Source organism: Symsagittifera roscoffensis, chromosome 8 (assembly GCF_963678635.1).
Source record: "Symsagittifera roscoffensis chromosome 8, txSymRosc1.1, whole genome shotgun sequence".
Classification (NCBI taxonomy): domain Eukaryota; kingdom Metazoa; phylum Xenacoelomorpha; order Acoela; family Convolutidae; genus Symsagittifera; species Symsagittifera roscoffensis.
This window is the reverse complement of record NC_087069.1, coordinates 16569020-16596947: the sequence shown is the minus strand read 5'-3', so window position 1 is coordinate 16596947 and position 27928 is coordinate 16569020. Positions and strand designations below refer to the sequence as shown.

Here is a 27928-nt window from a genome sequence, read left to right as displayed (position 1 = left end):
GCTTTTTTGAAAAGACTTTTCCTTGCAGAGTTCCCGAAACGCAACTAAAAGCAGGAACAAGACTCGTGCCTTAGCAATCGAAACCCAGGACAATCGCCCTTATTTTCGGGATGCTAGGGTGGGACTGCGGGCTGGCAAACTTTTTAGTTTTGCATTTATGGGCCAACAGTTCAAAAAAAGCTGACAAAGCGGTCAGGTTATAAGTTTAAGTTCGAGAATGATTCTTAAATTAATGATTTTTAGGCTTTTGGTATTGGTTAAACCTTTGTTTAAAAATCTATACCGACTGAAAATATCTGGAAAATTAGACCATAGTAGTCAAAGACCGTCTAATTGTTTGCGGGCTTTTGAAGTTCATTGAACTATTGCTTGTTTTTGGTTCACTTTGGAATGATTCATTGAAAATATTGGGAAGGCCATTTCATTTCGGTTTGGAACGATTCATTGAAAATATTGGCAAGGGTCATTTCTGTTCAAAACTTACGCGAATTAAGTAGCGCGATATTGTCTGGCTTAAAATGGCAAAAATTTCTCTCGTTCATTTCTTTGATGTTTACAGAAATCATCTTTAAAGTAAAGTTTCTTTTCATTTTTGATTAAATCGGTGTTAGGTTTTAGAAATGTTACGAAGTTTTTAAAATGTAGTGTCGTTAAATTGCTATGGCAACAAAAAGTAGTAAGTGAAATTATATGGTGTTTTGTTGTTTTGAGTTAAAAAGATGGGAATCGTTTTAACATGTACAGAATGGTCCGACCACTTCATGAAAAGGAAGCAAATATGCCAAGGATGGTTGGCGTACCTCAAGGAGACCTTGCCGCCAATCGAGCGTGCAACCAATTTCAACTCTTTCGTTTCTATTTGTGTCTGAATTTAAAAAATAAGTACAAAATAGAAACTGCTAGTGGCGAGAAAAAATTTAGTTGAACATTTTTGATTTCCTGCAATGTGTTACAACTCCAAATCCATATGACTGTCAATCTCTTTTTCCCGTATTAAGATTGTTTTAGTTTTGATAACATAATGATTACAAGATCTTGTGGTACACACTTAACAAATTTGAAAATTTTCAATTCTGAAAAAACTTCAAATCTTAAAAATGTAATAAACCTTACCACAATCATCGTAGTTTCCAGTGATGTTGGAGATGAAGCTCCCGTCTCTGTACAACTGGTACACAATTGTAGACACACCAGACTGGGGTAAAGTGGGTGAGGCTTGGATGCATGTCTGGCTGCTGGTAGTCACAGTCAAACTTGGTTGCAGAGGAACTGAAAAAAATCAGACAATATTTAAAGTATTTTAAAGTTTAAAGTTTTAAGTTCAAAGTGTGTTCCATCAATGAAAACTCGAGGACCAAACCTTCTCAAAGTTTTAACCGATTTGTTCAGTAAACTTCAAACTTGACATTCGTATGAAAATAAATTTAATATAATTTGTAACGTAAACTTGAAATTCGTAATAGGTAAGACTCAATTTATCTGATAAAAGTCATTTGATATGATAATTTCTTTTGGATAAAATATGTTATTATTCTATCCAGAGCCCAAAGCTCCAAACCAGGTGTTTTCACAACAGTTTAAAATAAGCTTAACACCGCTTCAACAAATACTGAATCGATTAGTAGCGATTTAAAAAAAGTTGGACGAAGATATTTTCTATAATTTTGCGACAACGTTTTTTCAAGCTTTTTATCAGAAGATTACCTTTTTGACAGTTTATGTTTTGGTTTTTGTTATAATACCCGCATGTCATATGCTTATCTTTTACCTGTATAAGCGGTGAGTGTTGTCACTGAACTTCGTTCCAAACCGGTAAAATATCCGGAGCAGTTTGAAGTCCTCGCTCTCACTTCGATGTCGACTGTGCCTCCGTCAACGCTTGAACCTCCCACAGACACATATTGATTCGACGCAGAAAGCTCTAAAAAACGAAAAAATTTTGCTAAAACTCTCGACTCCCAAATAGCTGAAAATTAGGGAGCAGAATACGATAAATGAATAATAAAGAGAGTTTGAGGAGACATACTATTGAAAAATAAACTATTCCTTTATTTAATACTATTTTTTGAGGTAGCTGAGAGTTAGGTTATACCTGTTCGAACTAAAATGATTAAAAAAAGGATTTCAGACGTTAAATTGTTCTGTTCAGATTAGCGTTATATGGACTAGTAAGCACGAAGCTTCAATAAATTTTGTATCGACTAGCAAAATGATCGAAACCATTCAAATTCAAAAATCGATTCTAAAAGTACATCAAAATCCATAATTCTTAAGAATTGATAAAACTAATTGTTCATTTTGATCAATGTCTTATAAATAGGTACATTATGATGACACGCTGGTGTTTTTTGTAATGCATCTTTTTCTGAGTGATTAGGAAATTTAGTTTCAACGTTTTTTTCCAATTTTCGAGGACGAAAAAAATAATTGAGCTTGATGTGATGTTTTTTCAGACAAGTTTCAATTTTTAAATAATATTTTTAGACACCATCTAAAAGTTAATGACCCATTGAGATAAGAAAAAATATTTCTCCTGTGATTTTTTACGGCCGCCTGACAATTTTTGCGCCTTAATTTTTGATTAAATAACGCATGAGCCTCAAACTATCCAACTCGTAAAAAATTTCATAATGATTTGAAGCAGACTATTTGAAGTCTTTCTTAGACGCTTGTGAAATCACGCTGCATTTTACCCAACGTTCAGACTTTTTTTTCAATTTCTTAAAACGATATTCATTCAAATTATTATTGATTCCTTTAGTTTTCTTGTTTTAACAGATAAATTATTTCACCGAAGTTTTTTGGAGAATTAAGCCATACAACTTACTCTTGTTGATATTATGGACGTTTTTAGTTTTTCAAAAAAAACCTGATCTTTTTGAAGTTTAATCTCAGAATTTTAACGCCAATTGTTTTCAGTACAAAAAATGGAACAACGAAAAAAAATATCACTGATTAAGATGTCACGAGAGAAAAATTACACGAGCGTTTTCAAAATCAGTACGCGTAACAGTTCTTATAAGCACGTAATACACATCAGCTTCGACTTTGTTTTGTTTTGTAGTTTGCTCGTTTTGGCTTCCATTTGGGAGTGGTTAACCAAAAGCTTGCTTTTCGCGAGTGGTATGAAATTTAAGTCGTATGCTTGTGCAAAGCACAATTTAAAATTACAACTGATGCAAAGTTGCATAATTTTGGCTTGAAACAAGATAAAAACTAAAAATTAATCGAAAGTAAAATTATTTTGAACATTACAAGGCCAAACTGTGCACTGGTTAGGCGCACAATTTGATGTGTGTCGGTCTCTGGAATCCAGAGACCAGGTTTTAAATATGTTGAAATTTTTTCGGAACAATCAAACACAACGTAAGAGCAAAAGAAGAACAAACAAAACGTCGTTGATGCTGAATCAGCTTACAATTAACAAACCTTTCAGTTAAGTCACGTACTGAAAGTTCGTTTATTTGAAAATAGTTTTTAAGTCGCATAGTGTAGTTTAATCAGCGTCTATAAACGAAACAAGACTTTTCCTATCAGGGCGCACCCTGAACGTTCCGAATGCGTTTTCAGATCTATGGAACACTGTTCGCTTTAAAAAATTGTGACCTTTTTTTCCAGATGAAAGCGACAAAATTTTTCAAAAACTTCATCATCCCTTTACGTAGTTCATCATCCCTTTATGTAGTCAACACATTTTTTATGACATTTTTGGGTGTTGATTGTGCAAACTGTATTTGCTTCATCACCAAGTTCAATTTGATGGCAAGTGTGTGAGAAGGTTGCCGATTGTTGTGCACTTGATTCTGTAGACTTTTTTTTCATCATCAAATTCCATTTGATGGTAAGCGTCTAAAAAGTCAAAATTTCCCAAAGATGTGAAAATTTTCACCATAACAGATAATTTTTGTCCAATATTTTGCCATTGAGTTAATATTCTCAGACGGAGCAATCTTTTCAAGTCTGAGGTCATCATTTTTCTTTCTCTGCCACAATGTTGATGCAATCGTTGATGCAATCGAGAAATCCCTCTCTGACCATGTCCTGTAGCTTTGTCTTCTCTGCCTTTTTTCTTTCTGATTTTTTCTTTCTACGGCTTTGTCGATTTTCTTCTCTGAGCGTGCTCTTCCAAGAAAAGTTAGCAGCCAAGCATTTTCTTTTCAGATTTAAAGCGATTTAATGAACCATTAGGGTTAATCTTTTCAAGTTTCCTGTCTGGTCATCACTGTTGTGGATCAGTTAAAGGCAAGAGATTTGCTGTGAACTTTTTTTTGCGATTGATCTTTGTGATAGTTTATCTAAAAGTTAGTTGGAATTTATATTTGTTATCAGTGGGAAAAGTATACATAAAATTGTATATATCCTTATTCCTTATGGATAACTACCTTCTTCATTCACATGATACCATTTGTGATAATTTCTTACCAAAAATACAATCGACATATATAGCAACGCATCGAATAGGATTGATAAATAATATGAGAATCTATCAATTTCAAATTTTGTTCTAGTTGATTAAAATGAACTGAAGAGAAGTAGACGTCAAAAAACACAGATAATGCCGTCCACAAAATGCTTAACATGCGGCGTAGAATAATTAAACAAAAAAGGGTTCTTTAAGTTATTCTACCCGAAAAGTCAACATGGTCGGCCGAAAAGATCGATTGGTTTCCGAGCAATTTTTTTTTTGAAAAATCTTCCAGAGAAAACATATACACGTCTTCACGAGGGAGGAGGTGATGTTCCGTAGATACTCGTTTCATTTTGGAAGTTTCTCAGGTTTGCTGATTTATTACACGTCAACTTGTCGTTGTAACACGAGTTATTGTTCATAACGAAAGTAACGGAATATTTGTGCCCGTGGTGGTTTTTTTTTCTTCAGACAAATTTCGACATTTTAACCAGCCTTTTTTGACAAATTTTTAAAAAATCTTTGAAAATTTATAGTTGTCCTGAGCATAATTTTGAAAAAATGTTTCACCTTTGATCTTTTTTCGTAAAGTTATGAGTTTCAAACATTGTGGTTTTGGCAATTTGGGACAATTAACGCGCAATATAATTCGCTATATTAGCGCTTTCAACGCGTAAGCGAAATTTAATCCGTCCTAAAAACCGTTCCAAATTGGTTGAAGGAAACTTTTTGCAATATCTGATTTGTTACTAGGAGCGAAACCTATCACTTTTTACTTTAAATGGCGTGTGGGGTGATGATTTTCACAAAAAATCTCAAATTTCAATTTTTTTGTTTTAATTTACATTTAATTTTTTCTTGTTATTAGACCTCCTTAAAAGGCAGTCGTAACCATCTGCAATTCGCCCTGATACGAGCAGTCTTGTTGAGTTTTTTTTTATCGCTAATAGTTATCTTCCTATGACGATAGTAGTAGTATTGTATCGTGTCCCGGATCCTAAGGGGGGGGTCCTTCCTAAGGGGGGGGTCCTCACGTAAAGCAAAATCCTAGGAAAGGGGTCCTTAATTTTTTGGAGGACCCCTATCCTAGGATTTTGTAAATGATCGCAAGTTCCCACCCCTAAAGTAAAAGACCCCCTCCTTAGGATCTTGTTAAGCTGAGCTCAACAACCGGGACGCGATACAATAATTCCTTCTAATTCCTTTGAAAGCGGTCCCTTTTCCCGCGATAATTAAAATTAATCGTCCTAATTCCTGAACTTTTCTTTTTTCGTCCTAGTTTCATGTGGATATCATTTCCTGGCTTTCTTTCTTTTCGTCAAAGATTTGTCATGCTATTAAAGTTTATTATTCAAAACAAGCCTAAGGATTTCACACATTTGTTTGAATTAACACTTGGTTTGTGTCTACTAGTTTATTTGCCTGAAGCTATTTATGTTAAAACAGTGATTGAGCTCAATACGAGTATTTTATTAGTTGTCAATTGGTAAAAACCAAAACATATACAAGTCGAAGTATAAAAAGGACGAAGAGTAAAAATCATCTGAAAATATATGTTTCAGACTTTAATGTTTATTGTTTTGGTTTTCTTTGCGGTGTTTTTTAGATGGTCGTTCTTCTGAAGCTTCAGATAAAATAAATGGGTTTTTTATAGGGGGACGTTCACGGACTCGGCTACTAGAAGCTTCTTCTTCTTCTTGCAGCTCTGCTTCTGAGTAGGGCCGCTGTAAAAATCCCCAATCCGGGAGTGTAAAATCGGGAGAACTGTTATCAGTTTCATTGTATGAGTTGGCCCACTCGGTGTCCATGTAAATGTCTTCTAGAAAAGCATTTTCTTCAGCGGCTTTATGGCCAAAGGGCACTGTCGAAATTCCGTCGAAAAGTAGAAAACGTTTTGAGTCGAATGGTGATAATGCAAGTTTGTTTTGTTTCACTGTCATATTGGTGTGACCTTTCGAAACTATATTATAGTTGTATACTCTCATTGTTTTTCCAGTGAATAATGTGTCCCTGAAGGTTTGGTGGACCAGTTCTCTCTGTGCACTCCGTTTAATTCCTTTGGCACTCAATTTTTGAGTGCCTTCTAAACAATAGCAAAATTATTATTCTCTTCTACAACGTTGGGGATAGCTTCATTTCACTTCAGCAACTCAATTTATACCGAACAAAATTTGATTCATTTTACCAAAAAAGAGCAGAAGACTCTAAATTATGATTAAAAAAGAGGAAACAAGAGGGAATATGTTGTCAGATAAATCAACGTTTAGGCAACATTGTATAATGTTGCCTAAATCAGCTAAATGCCCATAGTTTAATGCAACAAATTAAGGGGTGTAGGTAGGTTGGTGGTGGTATTTTTGTTCTGTAAAAGGTAGGAATGGGGGGTGGAAGGGTGGCTTAAATTTTATTTACCATTAAGGACGACCGAATATAGTTTCGGTTTTAGGGCGATGAATTCTCTGATCGGCTTCCCACCAGTCTCGTCTTTGAACTTCAGCACAACTTTCTTGTTGGTATCCTCGAACAAGAAATGGTCCTTATCGTAATTTGAAAAGTCGAAATCAGCTTTTATTTTCTCCAAGTCTCGGTAAACGTCATCAGTTTTTATGGCGTAAATAAAACTATCCGTGTCGGAGTAAAGGAGTTCCAAGTTTAGATTTGGTTTCATTTTTTGATAGTGAAACTGAAACATGAAACGCTTGGCGAGGTCTAGGATGGTCGCACCAACTATCATAGGTTTATCCCACAATATTTTTGTTACTGAAAAGCTAATTGTGGCTAATTGATCGTCAATGATTTGAAAGCTTTTCATTGTGCTCAGAGCTGTTTTTTGTAAAAGTTCTCTCTCATTCCTTACAATCTCCAGCTTCTTTCTTCCTAACTTAGACTCCATTGTCTTACCGAAAGCTGAATTAACAATTAGCTTGTAGAAGTTCTCCTGGAATTTATTTACCGCGGCTTTTCGTAGGCGGGTGTTGAGGTCGACAAAGGGTGCCATCCAGTGACTTTGGCGGAACTGAAGAACTTTTCCGAGGTGAGTTATTTTCATTCCTAGCTCATGGTACAATTTTAGGGTAAGGTAGTGCAAAACATAACCTTCTTTAGAATGCAAGGTCTGTAGAAGCTTTGGCACTTTTGGCAGTGTGGTGATTCCCAATTTTCCCAACATGTCGACTTGCTCGTTGCTCATTGCACCGATGTCCACTACTTCACGAGAGGGGGCAAGGGGGTAATCAGCAAAGAAGTCGTGAAGCTCTTCGGGTATGGTTAAATTGACTTCAACTATATAACCCCATTCTGATGTTTCGCTGGTGAGCAGTATGTCTGCCAGACTTTTTTCAACTATTGAAAAATCGTTTAAGGGCAAAGGGCAGTGTTTCATTATCCCCCCGTACAAATTGTTTGCATCAATATTGAGGATGTAGCTTGATGGTTCTGAGGGCGAAAAATCGTCGAGGTATTTATTGTTTGCTTTGTAAAATCGGCGCGCGTAAATCGACGACATGCCTCCTCGTATCATTCGCTGCACAAGGTCTAGATGTTCACGGTCCGTTAAGAGTTTCAGTTCGGGCTTACAAACTTTTAGAAAGGCGTCCCCGGAAAGGTTACTTGCCGTGAAGTAACAGGCGCAATCCAGCCCGTATGTTTGATAGCAAACTTCACGAAAAGCTTCGAAAACGGAAGCAAGCAATAGCACATCTGTAGTCAAGTACAAGTCGTGGTAATCACCAAGTGAGCCACACTTCAGTTCGGTGAAAACTTTAAGGGCATGATTGTACTCGCTTCTTGAAACACTCACATCCCCTCCTGTTAGACTATTTTTCCACATTGCTCGTGGGGGAAGGCGAGTTTCTCGGAATTTTTCGAATGAGTTGAAGTATGAGTAGGGGTAATGCCCTTTCTGTTTCAACAGACTGACTTTTTCACGTGAGTGGCCGAGTTTTTCAAAATAGTTCTCCAGCAGAAAAAACTTTTCGTTGGGCAAATTATCGACAAGTTTTGCCAACGATGCCAGCATGAACCTATACGAATCGATGAAACTCAGATTTTCGTAGAGTTTTTTGATTTTTCCGTTTTTGTCCGTGTACGTTTTTATGTAGACTGAGATTGTCAAGGATATATATTTTTCTTCAGATGCGGGTATTACGGAAAAAGTGTTTTCCGAATCGCTTTTTGCCAGCGCTTTGATTATAAAGTGTAAATCATAATTTGACAAATTATGAGCTACCACTGGAATGTAATTTGTTGTTTTTCTATTAACGTTACACTCATTGTGTGCCCAACCCAGAAACTTGTTGGTGTAATGGCAATGATCAAGTACCACTTGATCATTGTCGGAAAAATCAATCTCGCATATCCAACAAATTGTAGCATCTTCCCGTTCCTGGTCTGTTATACCAGTGAAAGTGTAATATTTCCTCTTTTCTACGTAAATTTGTCTCGCTAACGATTCAAGGGAGCTAATTAGCTCTTCCATCACATTCGGTCCTCTTTTAAGCTCAAACTTTAACAGGTCTTTTTTCCCAAATTCGATTACTGCTAACGCGTAGCCGCACGGTTGATGGATTTCAATTGTTTGCGTGCTAGATTTTCGCGGATCAGGTTGCGGTCCGTATACTGGTAAGAGCAGTGACTCCAAATCAAAGTAGATTACTCTGGGTACGTACCAACGAGCTGTTAAGTTTTTGAACTTGTGGTCATCTTTTCCCGGCTTGGGCATTGTTATGACGACATCTTCGTCTTGGTAGCACAGTTCTTGATGTCTTCTCAAAGTTTCGAATGAAGCGCATGTGTGGAAACATTTGCGACAAATCTCAGATTGAAATCGGTGCACTTTGTGCCGCACGTACTCGACCAGTTTCTGGAGATCACTTATCAACACATAGTGATATTTTGATCCATCTGTCAGCAGCAACAAGTCCACAATCAGGCTAGTAGTGAATCTGCTCGATACTCTTATGGGCAACAATTCGCCATCGTTGTACCTGAACAGAAAAATAATTTTTATACCTAGGTTTGAAATGAAATAAAAAGGGTGTTTGAATAGGTGAAGAACATTATTGAAGGAATTTTAAAATTTTTAGAAGGAAATTAGAATTTGCTTACCGGAAGACGTTGATTTGACAATTGTTCAACTTTTCAAATCTGTCCATATCCATCAGACCCATTGGCATTTCGTATTCCCCATTGATTTTCACAATTCCTTCTTTGTCGAGATTGTAGGTTGAGACTTTGTTTTTCTCCAGCCACCGTCTAGATGTGGGGTAGAGGGCCGGCTCATTCACATTGTGATATGCGGCAACAAAGGAGTAGAGAAAGCAACGGTCATCATCTTTAGTGTTGATATTTGTGAGCAGAGTAGATGCTGCGCTGAGTGCATCAGGTAGCTCGAGGTAGGATCCTGCTCTTATTGGTGAGAAGGCCGCGAAACTGATTTGCAATTTTTCAATTCTGTCAATAATCCATCCGCTACCATGAGAAGAGAACGAATTGACTTGGTTGACCATATGTTCAATCAGTTCCAAGAATTGAACCCCAGCTATTCCCTCGAAGTACACTGTCAATGTCTTAGTGTTCAGAAACAGCATGGTCCTTTCGAAGTTTCCACTGTCCCCGTCTTGCACAGTGGGAATTTTGATCATTCCCACTTCCACATGGAATTGCACCTTGTTCGGACCCTCTTTGACCCTTTCCAGTATAAGAGCATCTATTTCCTCCTTGTTTTGCATCATGACTTGAAGCAAATCCATTTCTTTTTCACCAACTTTGAGATCGTATCGACGCAATTTGCCTCTGAACGCGCTTTCCGTTGGGGCAGCGGAAGACGTCGTCTCAATGCCGTCCCAAACAGGCAATGCGTGCTTCTTCAGCAAGTGTTGTCCATAGCTTTCCGCGGTGAGAAATATTGTATGGCAATAGATACAATGACTATTCGAAGTCATGTCATGTACCAGCTCGACGTGCTCTCGGGCTTCCGACAAACTCTCGAATGACTCTAGACACTCATCGCAAACAGTTTGAGGAGGAGGGGGAGGAAGGATCTTGTGAACTTTTTGCTCATGTCTTCTCAAGTTCCTTTTAGAGCTCAGTATTTTTCCGCACTGCTGGCAAGGAACAGGTGTCGCGATAGAAGTAGAGTTCGGCATTGTTTGTTGAAGTTACTGAAGTAATTCAGGAAAATTTCAAGAAAATTTAGGAGAATTTCAAGTAGAACTGGTTATGGAAAAGCAAAAGCGAGAAGTGACTAGCACCAAAAAACTTTGCGGGTAAGGGCAAGTAGAAGCCATTAACGAGAGTTATACTTCGCCGTCTTGGCAATAAGTCTTTTCCTTTCCAAAAACAGGGTTTATTCTAGCTTTAAGCTCTATATGTCTCATCACTCTGCTCAAGTGGAGGGGTTTTGTATACTAAAAACTGATTCATTTACAGCCTCAAACTTTTGCTGTTAATTTTAAGGGTTAGCGATAAAATTTTGGCTTTTTTTAGGCGACTGGTTTAGACTTTCAATTAACATTTCAGCACTAAATTACAAAATTTAATGCTTAGAATGATTCAGATAGAGCCTAAAACTTTTTCTGACTAATTTTAACCGTGAAACAGTAATTTCCTAATGATTTCAAGCCCACTTCTTGGTTTGCGTAAATAGGTATAATAAAAAGTAGATTTATGAGATAAAAGTATTCAGAAATAAAAAAGCCCTCAACTAACTAATTAAGTTGAAAAAATAGTAAACTTAAAAAATGAAAATTTTGCAAATTTGACACCTTGATAGTTACCGATGCATGATAAGCATAGATTGTCATTTGAATGTGTAAAAGATATCGGAATCAAAGTTTCCTTCATGTCATTCGGTGTCCCGTGAAACATTTCATATCATGTCCTTCGAAATATTAAGGCATGGCCGTTTGGTTTAAGGGGCAATAGCTAACCCGGCGTTGCTCGTCGCTACGCTCCTCGGGAACGCCTCCCGTTCTGTAATTTCAAGTGAAATTTTTTTTTTTTCAAAATAAAGGAAAACCTCAAACTTTTTATGTTGTGAAAAAAGGAAAAGTAATGTTTAAAAAAGTGTCTTTTAAATCTATCAACAAAAAAACCAGTAAGTTTTGTGGGACCTCGAGCACAGTTCTACTGGTCAAGTTCGAAATTTAAAAAACATAATTTTTTAACTTCTTTTTTCCTTCATTTTTAGCTTGAATTATTCGTTCGTTTTAAATTCAAGTGAATGTGGTTTGAAATTTTTAGGAGCTATCTGATACGTAATTAGGACAAGCGTAGAAATTCAAAAAAAAAAACAATTATAGCCCAATCAATGAGAGTAGACGCCTGAAAAGTTGTGATTTTTTGAGAAAATCTGATTTTTGTGAAAATATTGAAAAAAAAAAATTGGGAAAAAATTTTTTTTCTCTCCAAATCCATTGAAACTACCCTCAATCAATTTGCCATGAATTTCTGAGCAGGGTTAAGGGTCATGTTCATTTTTCGAAAAAAAAACATAATTTTTTTTTTTTTCACATTTTTACCAAAAAATTGTCCGTTTTTCACCCAAAACATGTATATGAATGTAATATAATGCAGATTTATGGCTTAAAACACTCTCTGTTACTTTGCGTAAGACCTGGCTAACCCCACCGGGCACAAAGTATGATGAGAGAGAGAGGACAGAGAGTGTTTGATAAAAAAGCCAAATAAATATGGTTGGACTACCAACAAGAAAATGTTGGACCCTTCCATATTTATCTTTCTTTTGAAAAGAAAGCAATATCCCGAAAAGGATATTCCAAATGGGGTTCACTAGTGAGCAAGTGTATTTATCTCTCTCTCTCTCTCTCTCTCATTCTTTCTCAAAAAACAATTTTAGCGTAAAATTATTCTCGATTTCTGATTTTTTTCTAGTTTTTCTCTAAGATTTTGCTGAAAACTTTATGGGGCAAACTTTAATTGATCTATTAAGCAAAATAAAAACTGAGACAAAAAATATACACACAGTAATGTTAAAACAGCTTAGAAGTCAAATCAAACAAAAATGAAAATATAAAACCTTGGAATAATATTTGAAACAAAAGAAGAAAAGTTTTTTTGTTTAAGTTATTAGAAACCTCGAAACTGTAGTTTTCTCTTTTTTGGCGCATAGCAAGCTGCATTTGGAGGAGTGCCTTGAATGAGATCTGGGGTGACTAGATCAATTGTCTCCGCACTAGATGAAACCCGAGCATCCGAATAGGAAGTTGATTGTTCTGGAGTTGAAACTGGTCCCCTAACAAACGACTCGGGAGACATTGCTGTCGGAATATCCCAGTACGCTTCGCGCTCTGCATAGTCACGAATACATCCCTCCTGATTTTCATACAACGGCATTGACTCGCAGTCATACGCGAAGAGAATTTTTCTTGGAGACTGCTCGAGCGAGGTTGTGTCGTTTATCTCCGTCTTTTCTAATGCCGGATAGCTCTCGTGAATAGTGCAACTCTCGTACATTCGTTTTCGATTCTGTCTAAGTAGATCGATGTGATCAAGGAGGTAGTTTGGTAGCATGATATGACTTTTTGTAGTCCATTCCTCGTTTTGATTCTCGTCGTTTTTTCGGGGAGCCAAGTCATTGAACGGACTTGCTGTAGACGGAGAGACTCTCTCTTTCTGTTGATGGATGACTGCAATCGACTCTCTCGTGTATGTTTGGTAGATAATGGTTCTTTCTCGATCAGACACTGAGATTATTTGTAAAGGACTAGTCATGACTTGAAGAGGTTTAAAGTTTTGTTAAAATGAAATGACTGAACTACCGAAATGAAATTGAGAGAATGAAAAGTATGAAAAGTTTATTAATGAAAATGAGATCAGGAAAGGGGTGGCATAGTTCAATTAGGTCAAAGCTAATAACTTTTTAGGCGAGGCTATCAAATTTTATTCATTCTTTTAAGCATGACGCCTGAGGTCATGTTAGGAATGAATGTGAAAACCCGATTTTTTAGATTTATGTGACAGCTTTATTATAGTGGCTACGGGCGAAAGCACTCAAAATCAAGTTTTCATGATAGTTTGCCAGACATTCATTGTTATGCTGTTAGAAATTCATTACCATGATTCATAACAGTCATTAAAATAACCGTCACAATAAATAACACTAGAAGATTTTTAGAGTATAGCCGGGGGAAAAAGTAACTAAATACCCATATAAAAGAGGTTTATCGTTAAAGAAATTATATCCTTGGTGATTAAGTCTTATCAATATGGCTTAGGGCGCTCGTAAACTTTATCACCTAAATTTTTACTTTGGGAGCGCATGATCTGTCTCGTATACTGTGATCAGTCATTCTTCAACGTTCCACACTAAAAACCAGTTGGTTGTTATTCATTTATAATGTACGCTTCTCTTGACACGGATGTAGACTATTTCGATGATTTTAGGGATATATCTTCGAATGATAAACGTTTAGTTAGAGTCGGTGCAAAAACATTCGCACAGACCGGTACTTACATAACTATCAAATTGTACAAAAAAGACGAAGAGGGAACTTTTAAGTATCGACAAGGAATAACTTTGTCAACTGGTGAATTCGAGTCCTTGGCGGACAATTACACAAAAATTAAAAGGTTGACGAAAGCAAAAAACTGCGACGTGACTGAAAAACTTAGAAAAAAGCGAAACAAATCTAAAAAATCTTCATGCTCTGAAAAGGAATGCGAAAGTGAAAACGATGATAACTGTCGGGTTGTGTAACATTATCAACTCGTTATTCGATTGAAACTTCAAAGCAATGGTTGAAGCAATGTATGAGCAATCCCCTGATTATTTCAAACAATTCCGTAAAAATTACAAACTTTTCATCCTGAATCATGAACCCAACTTTTCAGGCTTCGCTTCAAAAGCAAATTTTGCAGTATCCTCCCATTCGAATAAATTAGATTTTTGCAACCATTCGATTGACAACGAAAAACATTATCATGTGCTGGTCGAATTTACGAAAGAGTCTACCGATTTACTTAACAAGATGACTTCAAAAGCCTTCGTTGTTCCTTGTCTTCTCTCTACATTCAAATATTTAATTTTGGGTTGCTCCAACTATGAATTGTCTGGCCCTCTGATGGAAAAACTGAAAATAGCTGTGAATTATAACTCTATCAACAACTTAGATGTTAGTGGTGTTCCAGTTCGCAGACGATTGCCTCAAGTTTGCTTCGGCTCGCAGACTAAATCTGTTCAAACTCAAACTGACCTGATTACTAACGTAACAATTGAACGCTTTACTAATATTTTGAATGGTGAAAACGCTGCTGAGTTTTCTAAAATAATTGACATAATTTTAAGTGGGTATGGTTGTATGGAAATTGATTCAAACACTTTGTTTGTGAAATTTATCATGGAGAAGAAATTCAAGTTTTAAATATTGGTTTTCTTTCGCTCTTGTATACTACAAGAAAAAAAAATTGTTACTACACAAGCGGGAGGCGTTCCCGAGGAGCGTAGCGACGAGCAACGCCGGGTTAGCTATTGCCCCTTAAACCAAACGGCCATGCCTTAATAATTCGAAGGACTTGATATGAAACTTTTCGCGGTTCACATAAACTTGCAGAAAAAAAACTTTGTTGTTAATAAGAATGAATTGAAAAAAAAAAAAAACGAATTTATAAATTTTACAAAAACATCAATAAATTAATTTAGAATAACATATGTTTGGCAAATCTTATCAAATCATGATCATTAAGTTTGAAACCTATTGGAAATTTGTTTGTAATTATAACATGAGCAACATAAATACAATAAAGTCCGCATAACACTGAATCAGCTGATTGTATTGGTTTTTTCAACAGTAGCTGATTTCCCTCGTGAATTGTTCGTCGCATATTCTTGTACACGAGGGGATAATCACATAATCGTTTACCTAGAGGATCTGCGAAGAATATCTGTCCTCCAGCTTGAGCAAAAAGCAACCAGTGGGTTCCAGGTTGATCCGATGGTGAGGCATTCATAATCATGAACGTATTATCGTTTTTCAGTACTGAAGAGCATGGCAAATCTGCCGGAAAAACACCTCTAAAGCGATGTTTCAAATGTTTACAACGGTTAATAATTTCTACTAGTTGAAGATTATCCATGTCTATCTTAGGTCATAAGAGTGTTTTTGGTAATTTTTCTATCTGAACGCACATAAACTGTTGATGCACGCTCTCCCATAAACAATAACTCGACGTTATTAGCGAGACCTGCGTCAAACTTGAGTTCGAGCGAAATAGTGCAATTGGTCAATTCAGGATGAATAAAATCGTGTGAAGCCTCCTGAGTAGACGTGAGATCAAAAGCCATAATATAATGATTATCATAATTAGCGAGACTGATTCCATGACTAGTGTTTAAAACAAAATCAAGAGCCTCAAGCGTATTGTAATAAATTCTTTTATTGTCTGATGTTGAGATGGGAGTTCCGGCAATGGGTAGACCGTTTCTGTAAACAATGATCTCATTCAACCCAAATTTCTGGTAATGAAAAGGGTTTGTTCTATTAGTACCCAAATATGCTTCGTTTATGCTCATTGCTACTATCATTCTTCGAACAGGTTCTTTTGCAAAAACATCCTCTTGTCGCCAGCTTTGTACTCCTGCAGTTGCCAGAAACGTTTTTGGTACTACTTCGATGTAATTGTAAATTGCCGGGTTCTTCAACAAAGTTTTTTCTATTGATGAGAGAACATAGTCAGTCACAGTCATCTTTCTGACATAGAGGTTAGCTTCGATTATTTGGACCTTGTAGTGTTTAGCTGCATCTTCAGATATGACAACAAAATCATTAGGAGAACGTCTAAGAGACAATCTTATTGTCACACCGCTAAGTAGATGCTTGTCACACGACAAAAAATCGCAAGCAATTTTACCAAATAGCTTCAGCTCGCTCGAGGCCGCAACGAGACCTTTACGCTCCGTAACATCATCAGCTCTCCTTCCAGCACCGTCAATGGCTGATGGATTTTCTTCATAATAATAACCTTGACAAGCCAACCATGTTTTCTTGGCATCATTACCGTATGAAAACTCGGTCTCAATAAAGCTTTTATGGGCAAAATTAGCATTGGTAGTTGATATTTTTTCACCATTCAGAGACAGTGTACACTCAGAAAATAATGAAGATAAAGGATTGTTAACAAAATACGGCGTATCTCTGTTTGCCGCCTCTGTAGCATGTGTTCGAAGCACGTTTCCATTGCTTCGAACAATTCGTGCAACTATTTCCAAACGAGTACGTTGAAGATCGATGAAATTATTTCTGTCGCCGAGTACTTCAAACTCTAGCATAGGACCATCAGGGGAGTAGGAAGGTCCAATTTTTTGGGTGAATGCATTTTCAAAAGTGACAAGCAAAGGCGGTTTCTCAAATAAGTCCAAGGAGCTGTGAGTTGCTTCACTCGGGATTAAATTAGAAATAATTTTTAACCCTTGTAAAGAAATCGGAGCGACTTCTCTGTGCAGTTCGTTTTCTGGGAATGACGCGTCTCGTTTTTCGTTTAAACGCCGTCGTTCTTTTCGGATGACTTTTCCGAGATCTACTTCCTCCTCCTACTTGCTTTTTGATTGTTTTTCTAACGGTGCTTTTGAGTGCCTGCTTAGGACTTTTTCTTTTTGTTGCAACTTCTATCAGTTCTGGAGCTGCCTGAAGAAGTAGTTCTTTTCCGATTTTTTTAGCCGCGGGTATCACAAATTTTCGAGCCAGTGGAAGTGCGACTCTTCCTATTCCCAAGGCTAATGCACCGAAGCCACTGCCTCGTTGTCTATAATGCCCCGAGAAATGTGGTAGGTTTGCTTGGTTGTGGTAATATGAATCCATTTTGATCAATTGCTAAACTTTTGAAATTTCAAAGTCAGAACAACTTTTCCCCCTCCAGCGAAAGGAACAAGTCCTCCAGTTTCTGTGCGCAAGTTCACAGAAATATTGGAAATATTATTGACCAAAAGTTTTTTAAAATCCAAATTACTAAACACTTTACGATGATTCGGTTCAATTGTACATGCGTAACCGTTTTTCACTCGACGATTTGTATCAATGACTCGTAAAAGGGGTGCTTTTGTGTCTCCGACTATTTGATAATGAATTATGTCCAGATAAATAAACATAAGCTGACTACCAGCGCATACATCAACGGGATAGTCAGCAATAAGATCTTGGGTAGAGAATGTGCTATGTTTCGTGCTTCCTTGTTTGTAACCTATATGATAACCAGTTCCATCTCTGACGCCTTTGAATCCAAGTAGACTAGGAATTTGCGGGCTTGAAAAAGTTATACCTTCCCAATAATGCAGCCATAAGGAAAGATGTTTGGTTATTGGATCTATTACGTAATCCAATTTCTCTAATTCTGTCTTTCGACGAATCTCGTCCAGTATTTGATCAATGCTCGTATATTCTCCTTTTGTTAATTTTGCTGTTTCTCCAAGGTAAGGTCTGGAGATCTTGTCTTTCTCAACTTTCATGCTTGCTATAACCCGATCTTTTTTGTAGTACACAATGTTGTTGTCAGTTACGTTGTTTATCTGAGTAGGGAAGGTAATTTCTGTAACTGCTACTCTCCATTCACCTTGCAAATTTATTTCTTCACTCAGGAGATTTTTGAAGTTGGCCAGAGTGTTATCCTTAAAAACGTTCATTGATGCAGATGAAACTAGGGTAATTGTGAAGGAAGGGGGAACATTATGGGTGAAAAGACTGTCGGAAGTGCCCTCAGTCATGATTGTCCTTCTCCAGAACGCGAATCAGTTCAGACTCGTAAAATTTTCCCTCAATCGGTTCTCTGTTAGAATCAATCAAATTGTATGTTGGGGGATTTCGTGTTGGTATGTCAAAAACTTCAAACACTTCATCGGTGAAGGATTGTTTGTAACCCTTGCGAAAACGTATGTCTACTTTGGCAAGTCTAACATAATCACCAACATAAAGCTTTGGACGTCGAACTAACTTCAAAGACTGTTCTGCTCTTAATGAAATCAGGCGAGGAACATCTTTTTTAGTTACTTTATTTGGTGCAAGATTTGTGACACGATTTGTTCTCGAATTAATTGCATTGACAAAATCTTGCAATTTGTCAATGTATGAGTAAGTCCATTTATCCTCCAAGTACTTATAAATAAGATTTTTCAAGGAACGGATATTTCTCTCAGCGAATGCGGACTTTTTCTCGCTCTCTGTGCTATATGTGTTTATGCCTTTCTTTTTACATAATGCTTCGAAGGACCCTTTAAACTCTGTGCCCTTGTCCACCCATAGTTTTTCCGGTTGTTTTGTCGTTATCATTAGTTTGAACGCTTCTGCTGTTGTAGTAGCATACTTTGATTTCAAGGGTTGCACTCTGAGATAGCGGGACATGCAGTCAACTGCAACAAGCAGATACTTAACATCATGGTTGTACTGGGCAAGTTTATCAACAAAGGCCAGATCTAATGACCAGATTTCGTCGATATCGTAAACTATGACCTTGAGTCGCGGCGTTTTTCGGATCACAGTTCGATATTTTGTGTAAGCAGGTTCAGTATGAAGGAAATGTTTAACTTTCTTTCGCGACAAATTGCTTGCTTTTATCAAGTTGTTCACACTACCAAATAACGCGGGACCTTTGTCACTGTATTTAGTTTTCAACAATTTTTCTTCAATCTTGGTAATTTTCCCATTGTTTTGTTTGCGCCTTCGTCTTTTCTGACGTTGGAGAATCTGAATCGTTATGGGGCGTTCCGTATGAGTCAGAGCCTTCTTCTGACTCTTTTTCACGTTTTTGGTTTTGGGTTTTTCTATTACCGCTGAGACTTTTTCGTTTGTGTTTTTTACTTCTCTTAAGGTTTGCACTACTTTTTTCCTGCCAAGTGGGCGATGTTGAGCGGGTTCTTGAGGGTCCGGGTTCTCGTTTCTCTTGAGCGTTAAAAGACGCTGACTGAACCGCGTGTTTGGCATTTCGATTTATTACCAGGTTTTCATTCAAGTTGAGAGCAGTTAAAATGTTAATGAACGCCGGATTGTGTAGTTTTTTCGTTGGTTGTTGTATGTCGTATAAAAATATTGTAGCTTTAAGTCCTGTTGGTACTTTATCTACATATATCACCTCATTGTCATGGTTTATGGTTACTCTTTCTGAATTTTCTATAATTTCAAGTACGGTTTTTGCTCTAACAAATTTTTTGTCTTCTAAAACTTGTAACTGTCCTAAAATGCTTTCGGTCTGTCTATTGTGTTTCTCTTCTAGTTTTTCGTCTTTAACACGTTCGACCGGTACTTCTTCATCGTCCGTTAACAGTTTAAGCTGTTCTTGTTGGGGCTCAACATTATCCGTAAATGTTTCCTTCGTTGCAGTAGTCTTACTAGTTTGTGGAGGTAATTGGGGTCTAAGCCGGTTAAGATAGGACAGTTGAGCATTTTTATGTTTAATATTATTATCATGAAGAACACGTGCAGCATGTGGCTGCTCTTTAACATATAAATGTTTCGGAATTAGAATGAATTCTTCAGCAGTCATCATTAAGTTGTGAGGTACTTGTAACAAAAATAAAGTATTTGTCGAACTAAATGGAAGCCTTCTTTACTCAAAATAATCGCACGTTTTTTGACAACACTGGTTTTTGGAGTTAATAAGTATTTGTATGCTGTCTCGAATCGTTCGATGTTTGCGATTTTAACGGGTACGTTTCCATTGACTACATTGAGCAAACATTCACAAACAAGTGTTATGATCTCACGATTTGAAGTTTTTCTAATTAATCTTCTTAGCTGGTCAGGTTTCAGTTGTACCATATGCCGCAGAATAGATAAGTTTTTCTTTTTCATTTGTGATTGGAGTAGTTTCTGCTTCAGATAAGGGTAAATAAAAAACTGTTGGCCCAGGTGGTGTGATATTTGAACAATATCTCAAACAATCTGATGTACGGGGGTCCAAGTCGATTAGAAGATGTCCAAAAGAGTCTCTGGTAGCTAATTCGTAACAGTTTCTCAAAAATTTTGATACATTCAATTGTCTTCCTAATAGATCTAGTTGCTGAACGTCGCGAGGCGATTTGAACAGAATGATGTGTGAAGTGTTCAAATCAATCGTACGCGACCATCGACTTTGTTGAAACAAGTTATGCTTAACATATATTACATCTATCCCTCTATGTCTACCCGCTGTCGCTAACCTAACAAATTCCTTGTCATTATAGATGTCTTCACATGCATCATCGAAAACTAGAAGAACATTTTCTAATTTTCTCACAGATTCGAATCCGTCGAATTTCATGAACTCCATATTCACTTCGCGAGAAGACACTTTTTCTGAGAATGCAGGTTGCATCTCTTTGTAAAGATATAGAACGGTTCCAAATTTAGGGTAAAAAGTATTTCCCATCAGAAGTTTCAAAATTAACTCAGTTTTCCCGGATCCTGAAGGTCCCACTATCGCCATAAAAATTCTTGTCGAAGTATCAATCACTTTATTCATATTCTTGGGTTTGGTAGTACGTAACCAACCAAGCCTGATAAAATCGAGAACCAAACTGACGTTTCTTCGCAACTTAATTTAGTGAAAGAAAGTTTGAGAATGCAGAAAGTTAGTAAAATTAGAATTACTACCATTTGCGCAACAAAAACTACTTCAGACCTTGGCAAAGTTACATTGTTACAAAACTTCCATGATTTTTTTTCACTGTTTGTCTCGTTATAAACAAACTCTGTTACTAATGTTGCGTCAGGTTCATCTACTGCTGTTGTTGCTTCTGACATTTGAGAAACTATTTATTCTACAGACTGCGTTAGACTTTTTCTCTCTGCGAATGAAGCTTGTAAAAAATTAAATTACTTTTGAGAACAGTAAAAAATTTCATAACGTGTGAAATCTCTATCATTTATGTCATGCATTTCTAAAACAAAGTTTGCTGGGATATTTGCGGTTTTTTTGTAGTACATTATTTTCTTCACAGTATCCTCTTTCACAATCGTCTTAATCTCATCTGGCAATTCACTGCTGTTTAGATCCATCTGAACTCCTGGCTGACGTTTGGGTACTAAGACTAGTTCGGGAAGACATACTCCTCGCTTGCTGGCTAACATTTCTGATAAACTTGAATCTCTGGAAGTATACAAATTGATCAATAACTGGAAAAAACCTCTTCAACGTAGACAACTCTTCTTCGGAAGTTATTATTTGCTCCTTCCTCTGAACAATTTGGCCATTGCAATCAATACGCTCTCCACGCACAAAGCATTGAATTTTGTGATAGGTATGTCTCCACTTTCGCTGATCTCTCGCTGTTGTTCATTTTTCAACCAATCATAAAAAACCTTGGTTTTCTTCAAGGCACAATGATTCCTGGAGTTGTAATGTGGAATATGTTTATTGCAACTTGGATAATTTTTAAAATATAAGTTTTCAACCCGAGGACAGCCCAAATCATCTAGGTTTTCAATCTTTCGGTCCAAGTACTTGGCCAAAAATTCTGTCTTTTCTTTTCCTTTAGCGTAAAAAACGGCACCAGGATTTCTCAGCACAAAACTCTGAAGTATTTGATTCAAGTTTATATAAAGATAATCACCGTTTTCCCAATGGAGACCGTGTAAATAATTAGTTAACCAGTTGTAAGCTTTTTGTTCAAGCTTTGGTAGTATATTGAAATTCACTGGAGGTAGGAAAATGAGTCGATCGCTGTAGTCTGAAGTTGTTATTGCTAATTCTTTAACCACAAAGGCGTTTTTCTTGTAACGAAAGCCTTCCACGTCAAGCACAACTGATCTCTCGCCTAGCATTCTAGTAAATGATAAACTTCTGGTTTTTTCAACTTAATGAAAAGGCAGAACGCTATTCCACTCAAATGTCCCAATAAGCTGTTGTTACAGTTCCAGGGCAACATGTAACAGTACGTGGGACCCTGTTGATAAAATTCGTGTATAAATCCGGCCGCATCGTGCAAAATAGCGTGCAATCGTAAAATTTTGGAATTTTTCAAATATTTGTCCAAGGAAGAGTTATCAATACCAATCAAGCCACCATAAGGTCTCAACTTAATTAAAATGTCGTAGTTAAGGTTATCAGAACTAACAAAAAACAGAGAACATGCAGCTAGAAAATAGTTGCGTCGGTTAGAATTATCAGGATAAGTTTGTTTCAAAGACGTATAAATTTCGTGAATTATTTTCAAATCAATAGGAGTTACTCTGCTTTTTTGCAATTTCATTATTTATTTTTTCCAACACCTCTCCAACCTGCTGAATTTCAAGCCAGTGGAAATAAAAGTGACCTTGCAAATACCATTTAGACTCATTAAGATAACGGTGGTAAATAATTAAATAAACCACCGGAAGTTTTTTGTATTTTGATAGCTTGTTGAAACATAGACGGATTTTTCTCTCCAAGTCTTTATCAACCCATAATGAGTTAAAGTCAAACGAATAGTCGAAAACGTTTTCATAATCAGCAATATTCAAATCGCTCACAGTGCCATACTTTTGTTTTGTAGAAATGCACCAAGAGATTTGTTGAAGCTCACTCAAATAAAATTGTTCTTTGAAAATCAACTCGTATTCTTTCTTTGAAATTTCCTTTGCCCTTTCGAGGAAGACGACGTAGCGTTCATTACATAATTTGAAAAATGAGTTTTTTTCTGCGGTTGAAAACACTCTTAATTGTAAATGTTCATTATCAATATCTTCAGTACACCAAGTTCCCTCTAATTTCATTTTTCTTATTTCAAAATTTGACAATTTTATCATTTGGTATATTTTGCCCAGAAACGGCCGCCGCCTTTTGAGAGTAATTTCAATTTACTGCCTTTTCACCATAAAATTTAGGTCAAGTTAAGGAATTAGTTTACTGCTGCCAACAGTTAAGCTACGCTGCCAAAATGGCCGGCGAATTTTTATTATATACCATAAAAGTCAATTCCCCGTTCACTGACAAATTTCAACTAGGTCGAAAGTTCATTTACCCTAAACAAGCATAACAATTAATATGATTCATATAATTAATCAGGACCAATAATTAGGACCCCAAAATTTGGAATTAGAAAGATTTTTGTATCGTGTCCCTTGTTGTTAAGCTAAACTTAGCAAGATCCTAAGTAGGGGGTCTTCTGCTTTTTGGGTGGAAAATCTCTTTCGTTTACAAAATCCTAGGATGAGGGTCCTCCAAAAAATTAAGGACCTTTTTCCTAGGATTTTGCTTTACGTGAGGACCCCCCCCTTAGGAAGGACCCCCCCCTTAGGATCCGGGACACGATACAATACTACTGATAGTGCGTTACAAATGCCGAAAAAAACAGGAAAAGAGCTTTTGTCTCTTACCCATTTCCCCCACCATTGAATTTCTATTGGAAAAACTATTTTAACATTGCTATAATGCAATGAAAGCTTTTTGTCTACTTTTCACTTTTTTGTAAAATCCCCCGGTTGATCAAAACTTCTTTTTGTACGATTTCCATATATGAAAAACTCTTTACCATAGAGTTCCATTCTTACAGAAATTTGAATGAAAACTCTATGATAAGCCTTTTTCCATATGCAAAATTGGAATGATAAGTACTATACCATAACCTAAAAAAGTTGATTTTAATTACTAAATTTAATTTCTGAAATCTTTTGAATTGTGTTTGTAATCGAACGGAAGTGACAAAGACCTTGGTTTTCTCATAGCTGGAGTCACCAAAAGTTGTACAGTCTGACAATTAGAATGCGTAAAAAACGAGTTGAATTTTGTTCAGGGCTGTTTTAAACAAAATACATAAAGAAAATATATTTTTTTCGAATTTAGGCAAACATTTTCAAAGATAATTATTTTTAAAATTTGAGATTTTAAGTTTTCAGACATTGATCAAGGCATACAAGCCCATATAAAAAGTAGATGTTTTTTATCGTATTCTAAAAAACTTATTAAGCGAAAACGAAAAAAAAATCAACATTAATGCATCCAGGATTACGTTATGCACATAAAACTTTAAATTTTCTATGCAGAAAAAAAAATGTTTTTCAGGAAAAAAAACTTGGTTTGCGCTTGAAAAAAAAACTACTTGGAAAAAGTTTTGTTTGTTGCCAACAAAAGAATGCTAGTCACACAGGTTCCATATATGGAAACTGTATGATTAGCATTTTTTTGACAATAAATTTTTTTTTTGTACGATACACCGACTTTTATGCCAAAACAAGAAAAAAGATTTTTGAAAATTTAGCTAAATGTATGAAATTTGTATGAGTAGTAATTTTTTCTTATACTTAGTTTATGGAATTGTATGATTACCAATTTTGGTCCATGGAGGTCAACTCGGGTCACGCATTTAGCAATAATTAAACGCAAACAATGTAAACGTTAAAAAAAGGAAATATGTGGTGTGGGGGTGGAAAAATTTACGCTCTTTTAGACGTACCTGAGTATGAAGAAAGTACATCTGTTTGCCATTGTCCTTCAGCGGGGAAATCGCGATCTGGAATGAAGTAGACGTAAACATTGTCTTCGTCGTCTGGGAAGTAGCCGACCTCGGACGGTGGATTCGGTTCTGCAAACAAAGTAACAAATGAATGTGGTGCTGTGGCGCAGCGGTAGTGATGTTGCCCAGCAATTTACAAGGTGAGCTTTTGTAAGATACCCATAGCTTAGTTAACCTTAGATAATTAACCTTTTGGTTACGCTTCGGGCTGGTCAATTAATAAAAACATGCCTGTGATATATATTATCAAGCATTTGAAACTATAAATATAGTCATTATCGGTCGTGTGTTGAGAAAAAAAATCTTACTCAGGAAACGACCCCCTCATCACTCAAAGAGCCCCTATTTCGCCAAGGTTTAATCGGCCATATTTAAAAAATTCTAGGCCCCTTGGTATCAAGATTATCAGGAAAAGGAGAGACCCCAGATTATCAGCGTTAGAGAGTACCCAAAAAATACTTAAGGCGATTAAGGCGAACAATTTTTTTGGGACGATGATTCAGCAACTCCAAAAATTTGAAAATCTGTAGCCTTAGGAAAATTCTAGTACACCCCATGTATGTGCGGATACAACAAAAATTGACAGATCCTTGAAGAAATTTCGCGAAACGATTGATGTGAGCCACAGAAACTTAGAAATGTGTTATTTGATTTAGTATTTAAAACAATTTTCTATACATGTATCTAGTTTTTTCGGAGGCAGAAAAGCAATTCTTTGATTTTCTTTGCTGTTTTGGATTCCCCCAACAAATACTTAAAACATTGAACCTCTCAAAATTGCTCCAAAAATAGGACAACCATAAATATGACTTCAGATTCGTATAAGGAGTTGTAAGTCCTCTTGCTTATCAGATAAGTATTTATAAATTATACAGGCAAACTTCAACCAGTCTATTTTTTCTTTTCCCCACTTGCAAACTTGTATTATTGAAAAAGATGTTGCTTTTGTCTGATTGTTATGAAAAATGGCATTTAAACTAATTAGGCTGTTACAGACATATCTGCTCTTACTTAGCCTTGTGAAAAACTCGTTACACCAAAGAAATCATGCTCATACAAGCTACAGTAGGTTGATCAAAACTGCCTATTGTTCAATTTTTAAATAATTAAAAAAGTTTGTCATACATTTTCGTACAATTCCTTACTTACAAAAAGTTGTAAAAAAACATGGATCCCTAAATTTTGGCTTTTTTCGGAATTTGTTTAGAAAAAGAATCAAAATAGCTAATTTTTTGGGGCAGTTAAATTTCATCTCATGAAATAACTCATTATTATAATTTTTTCCGTTAATTTTGAAAAACTTTTTTCTCCACAAAAATTCAGCAAAACCAGTTTTAAAAAAAAACAATCAGTATCAATTTTTAGCAACAATTTGCCTACGTATACTCCGTTACTGTTCTTCTATTACGCTTAAAAGACAAATTTGTAACTAAAAACGAATTTCAATAAATGATAGGAAAGTGAGCAAAGACGGGAGGAGGGAGGGCAAGTGGGAAGGCGTAAAAGGGGATGTTGTTACAAGCAAGCTGTTAGAAAAAAAAAGATTCAAAAAAATATGATTCTATAGTTGAGATAACCCGACAAGTACTGATTCAAAGCTGCAGGGTTAAAAGTAGGATTAATAGTAAATTAATAAGTATCATAGATAGATATATTCAAGATAGAATATGCAGATACACTCTGCCGATTGAAAAGACGTTTGCAAACGCCGTCGTAGAGTAGAGTTTTAAGATAATAATAGATATGCACTCAGCTTACAATATGACTGTTTCTTATTGTATCAGGAAAAGAAGAGATCCGAGATTATCAGCGTTAGAGAGTACCCAAAAAATACCTAAGGCGATTAAGGCTAACAATTTTTTTGGTAAATAGTGTGTTATTATTGCTTTTGGAGACGACGATTCAGCAACTCCAAAAAATTGAAAATCTTCAGCTTTTGGAAAATTCATGGAACCCCCTCGTATGTGGGGATACAACAAAAATTGACAGAACCTTGAATATATTTCGCGAAACGATTGATGTGAGCCACAGAAATTTAGAAAAGTATTATTTGATTTAGTAATTAAAATACATTTTATATACTTATATCTAGTCTAATTGGAGCAGAAAAGCAATTCAGTTTTTGATAAATTGACTGAGTGAGAAAAAGTAAAAAGCAATATGATCTAAAATGGTAAAAATTAAAACAAGCAATAACAAATGTGAATAGGAACAGTAGATAGAAGAGTGTTAGAATCAACATTGACCATAACGAGGCCAAACTGTGCAAACTGTGCACTGTAAACGGATTCCGCAACCTGCTAGAATCAGGTTTGTCACGTAATCCGCAACATTGCTAGTTTTCTTAGATCTTCCTTTCTGTTTTGGATTCCCAAAACAAATACTTAAAATATTGAACCTCTCAAAATCGCTCCAAAAATAGGACAACCATAAATGTGACCTCAGATTTGTATAAAGAGTTTTAAGTCCTCTTGCCTATAAAATAAGTATATATAAATTATACAGGCAATTTTCAACCAGTCTATTTTTTCTTTTTCCCACCTGCAAACTTGCATAAGTAAAAAAATTGTTGCTTTTGTCTGATTGATATGAAAGTTGACATTTAAAATAATTAGGCTATTACAGACATATTTGGCCCTACTTAGCCTTGTAAAAAACTCGTTACACCGTCAAAAAAATTCTCATACAAGCTACAAGAGGGCAGGTTGATCAAAATTGCTTATCGTTCAATTTTCATCTAATAAAAAATGTATGTATTACATTTTCGTACAATTCCTTACTTAAAAAAATGTAAAAAACATGGATCCCTAAAATTTGGCTTTTTTCGGATCTTTTTTTAAAACGCTAGAAAAAAAAAGAGCTAATGTTTTGGTGCAGTTAAATTTTATCTCATTAAATAACTCATTATAATAAGCTTTTCCGATATTTTTGAAACATTTTTTTTCCACAAAAATTCACCAAAACCAGTTTTTTCATTAAAAAACAATCAGTATCGACTTTTAACATCAATTTGCTTACTTATACTCCGTTAATGTTTAGTTATTACGCTTAAAAGACAAATTTGTAAGTAAAACCGAACCTCAGCGAATAATAAGAAAGTGAGCAAA

The 27928-nt window shown here is 36.0% G+C and overlaps 2 protein-coding genes across 2 annotated transcripts in view; both read right to left on the bottom strand.

The window, feature by feature from the left end:
* The window catches only part of LOC134853393 (uncharacterized), a 196480-nt gene extending 195209 nt beyond the window's left edge, over positions 1 to 1271 (bottom strand). Inside the window, exon 1 of the mRNA XM_063869385.1 lies at positions 1114 to 1271. The gene's annotated coding sequence lies outside the window, so the exon portion shown is untranslated. The remainder of the gene's footprint in view (positions 1 to 1113) is intronic.
* A 486-nt stretch (positions 1272 to 1757) lies between these two features.
* LOC134853489 (uncharacterized) overlaps positions 1758 to 27928 on the bottom strand; it is a 60407-nt gene continuing 34236 nt past the window's right edge. Inside the window, exons 5-6 of the mRNA XM_063869490.1 lie at positions 24762 to 24890; positions 1758 to 1921 (exon numbers count right to left, since the gene is read on the bottom strand). Of these exons, the coding sequence (XP_063725560.1) occupies positions 1758 to 1921; positions 24762 to 24890 (293 nt within the window). The remainder of the gene's footprint in view (positions 1922 to 24761; positions 24891 to 27928) is intronic.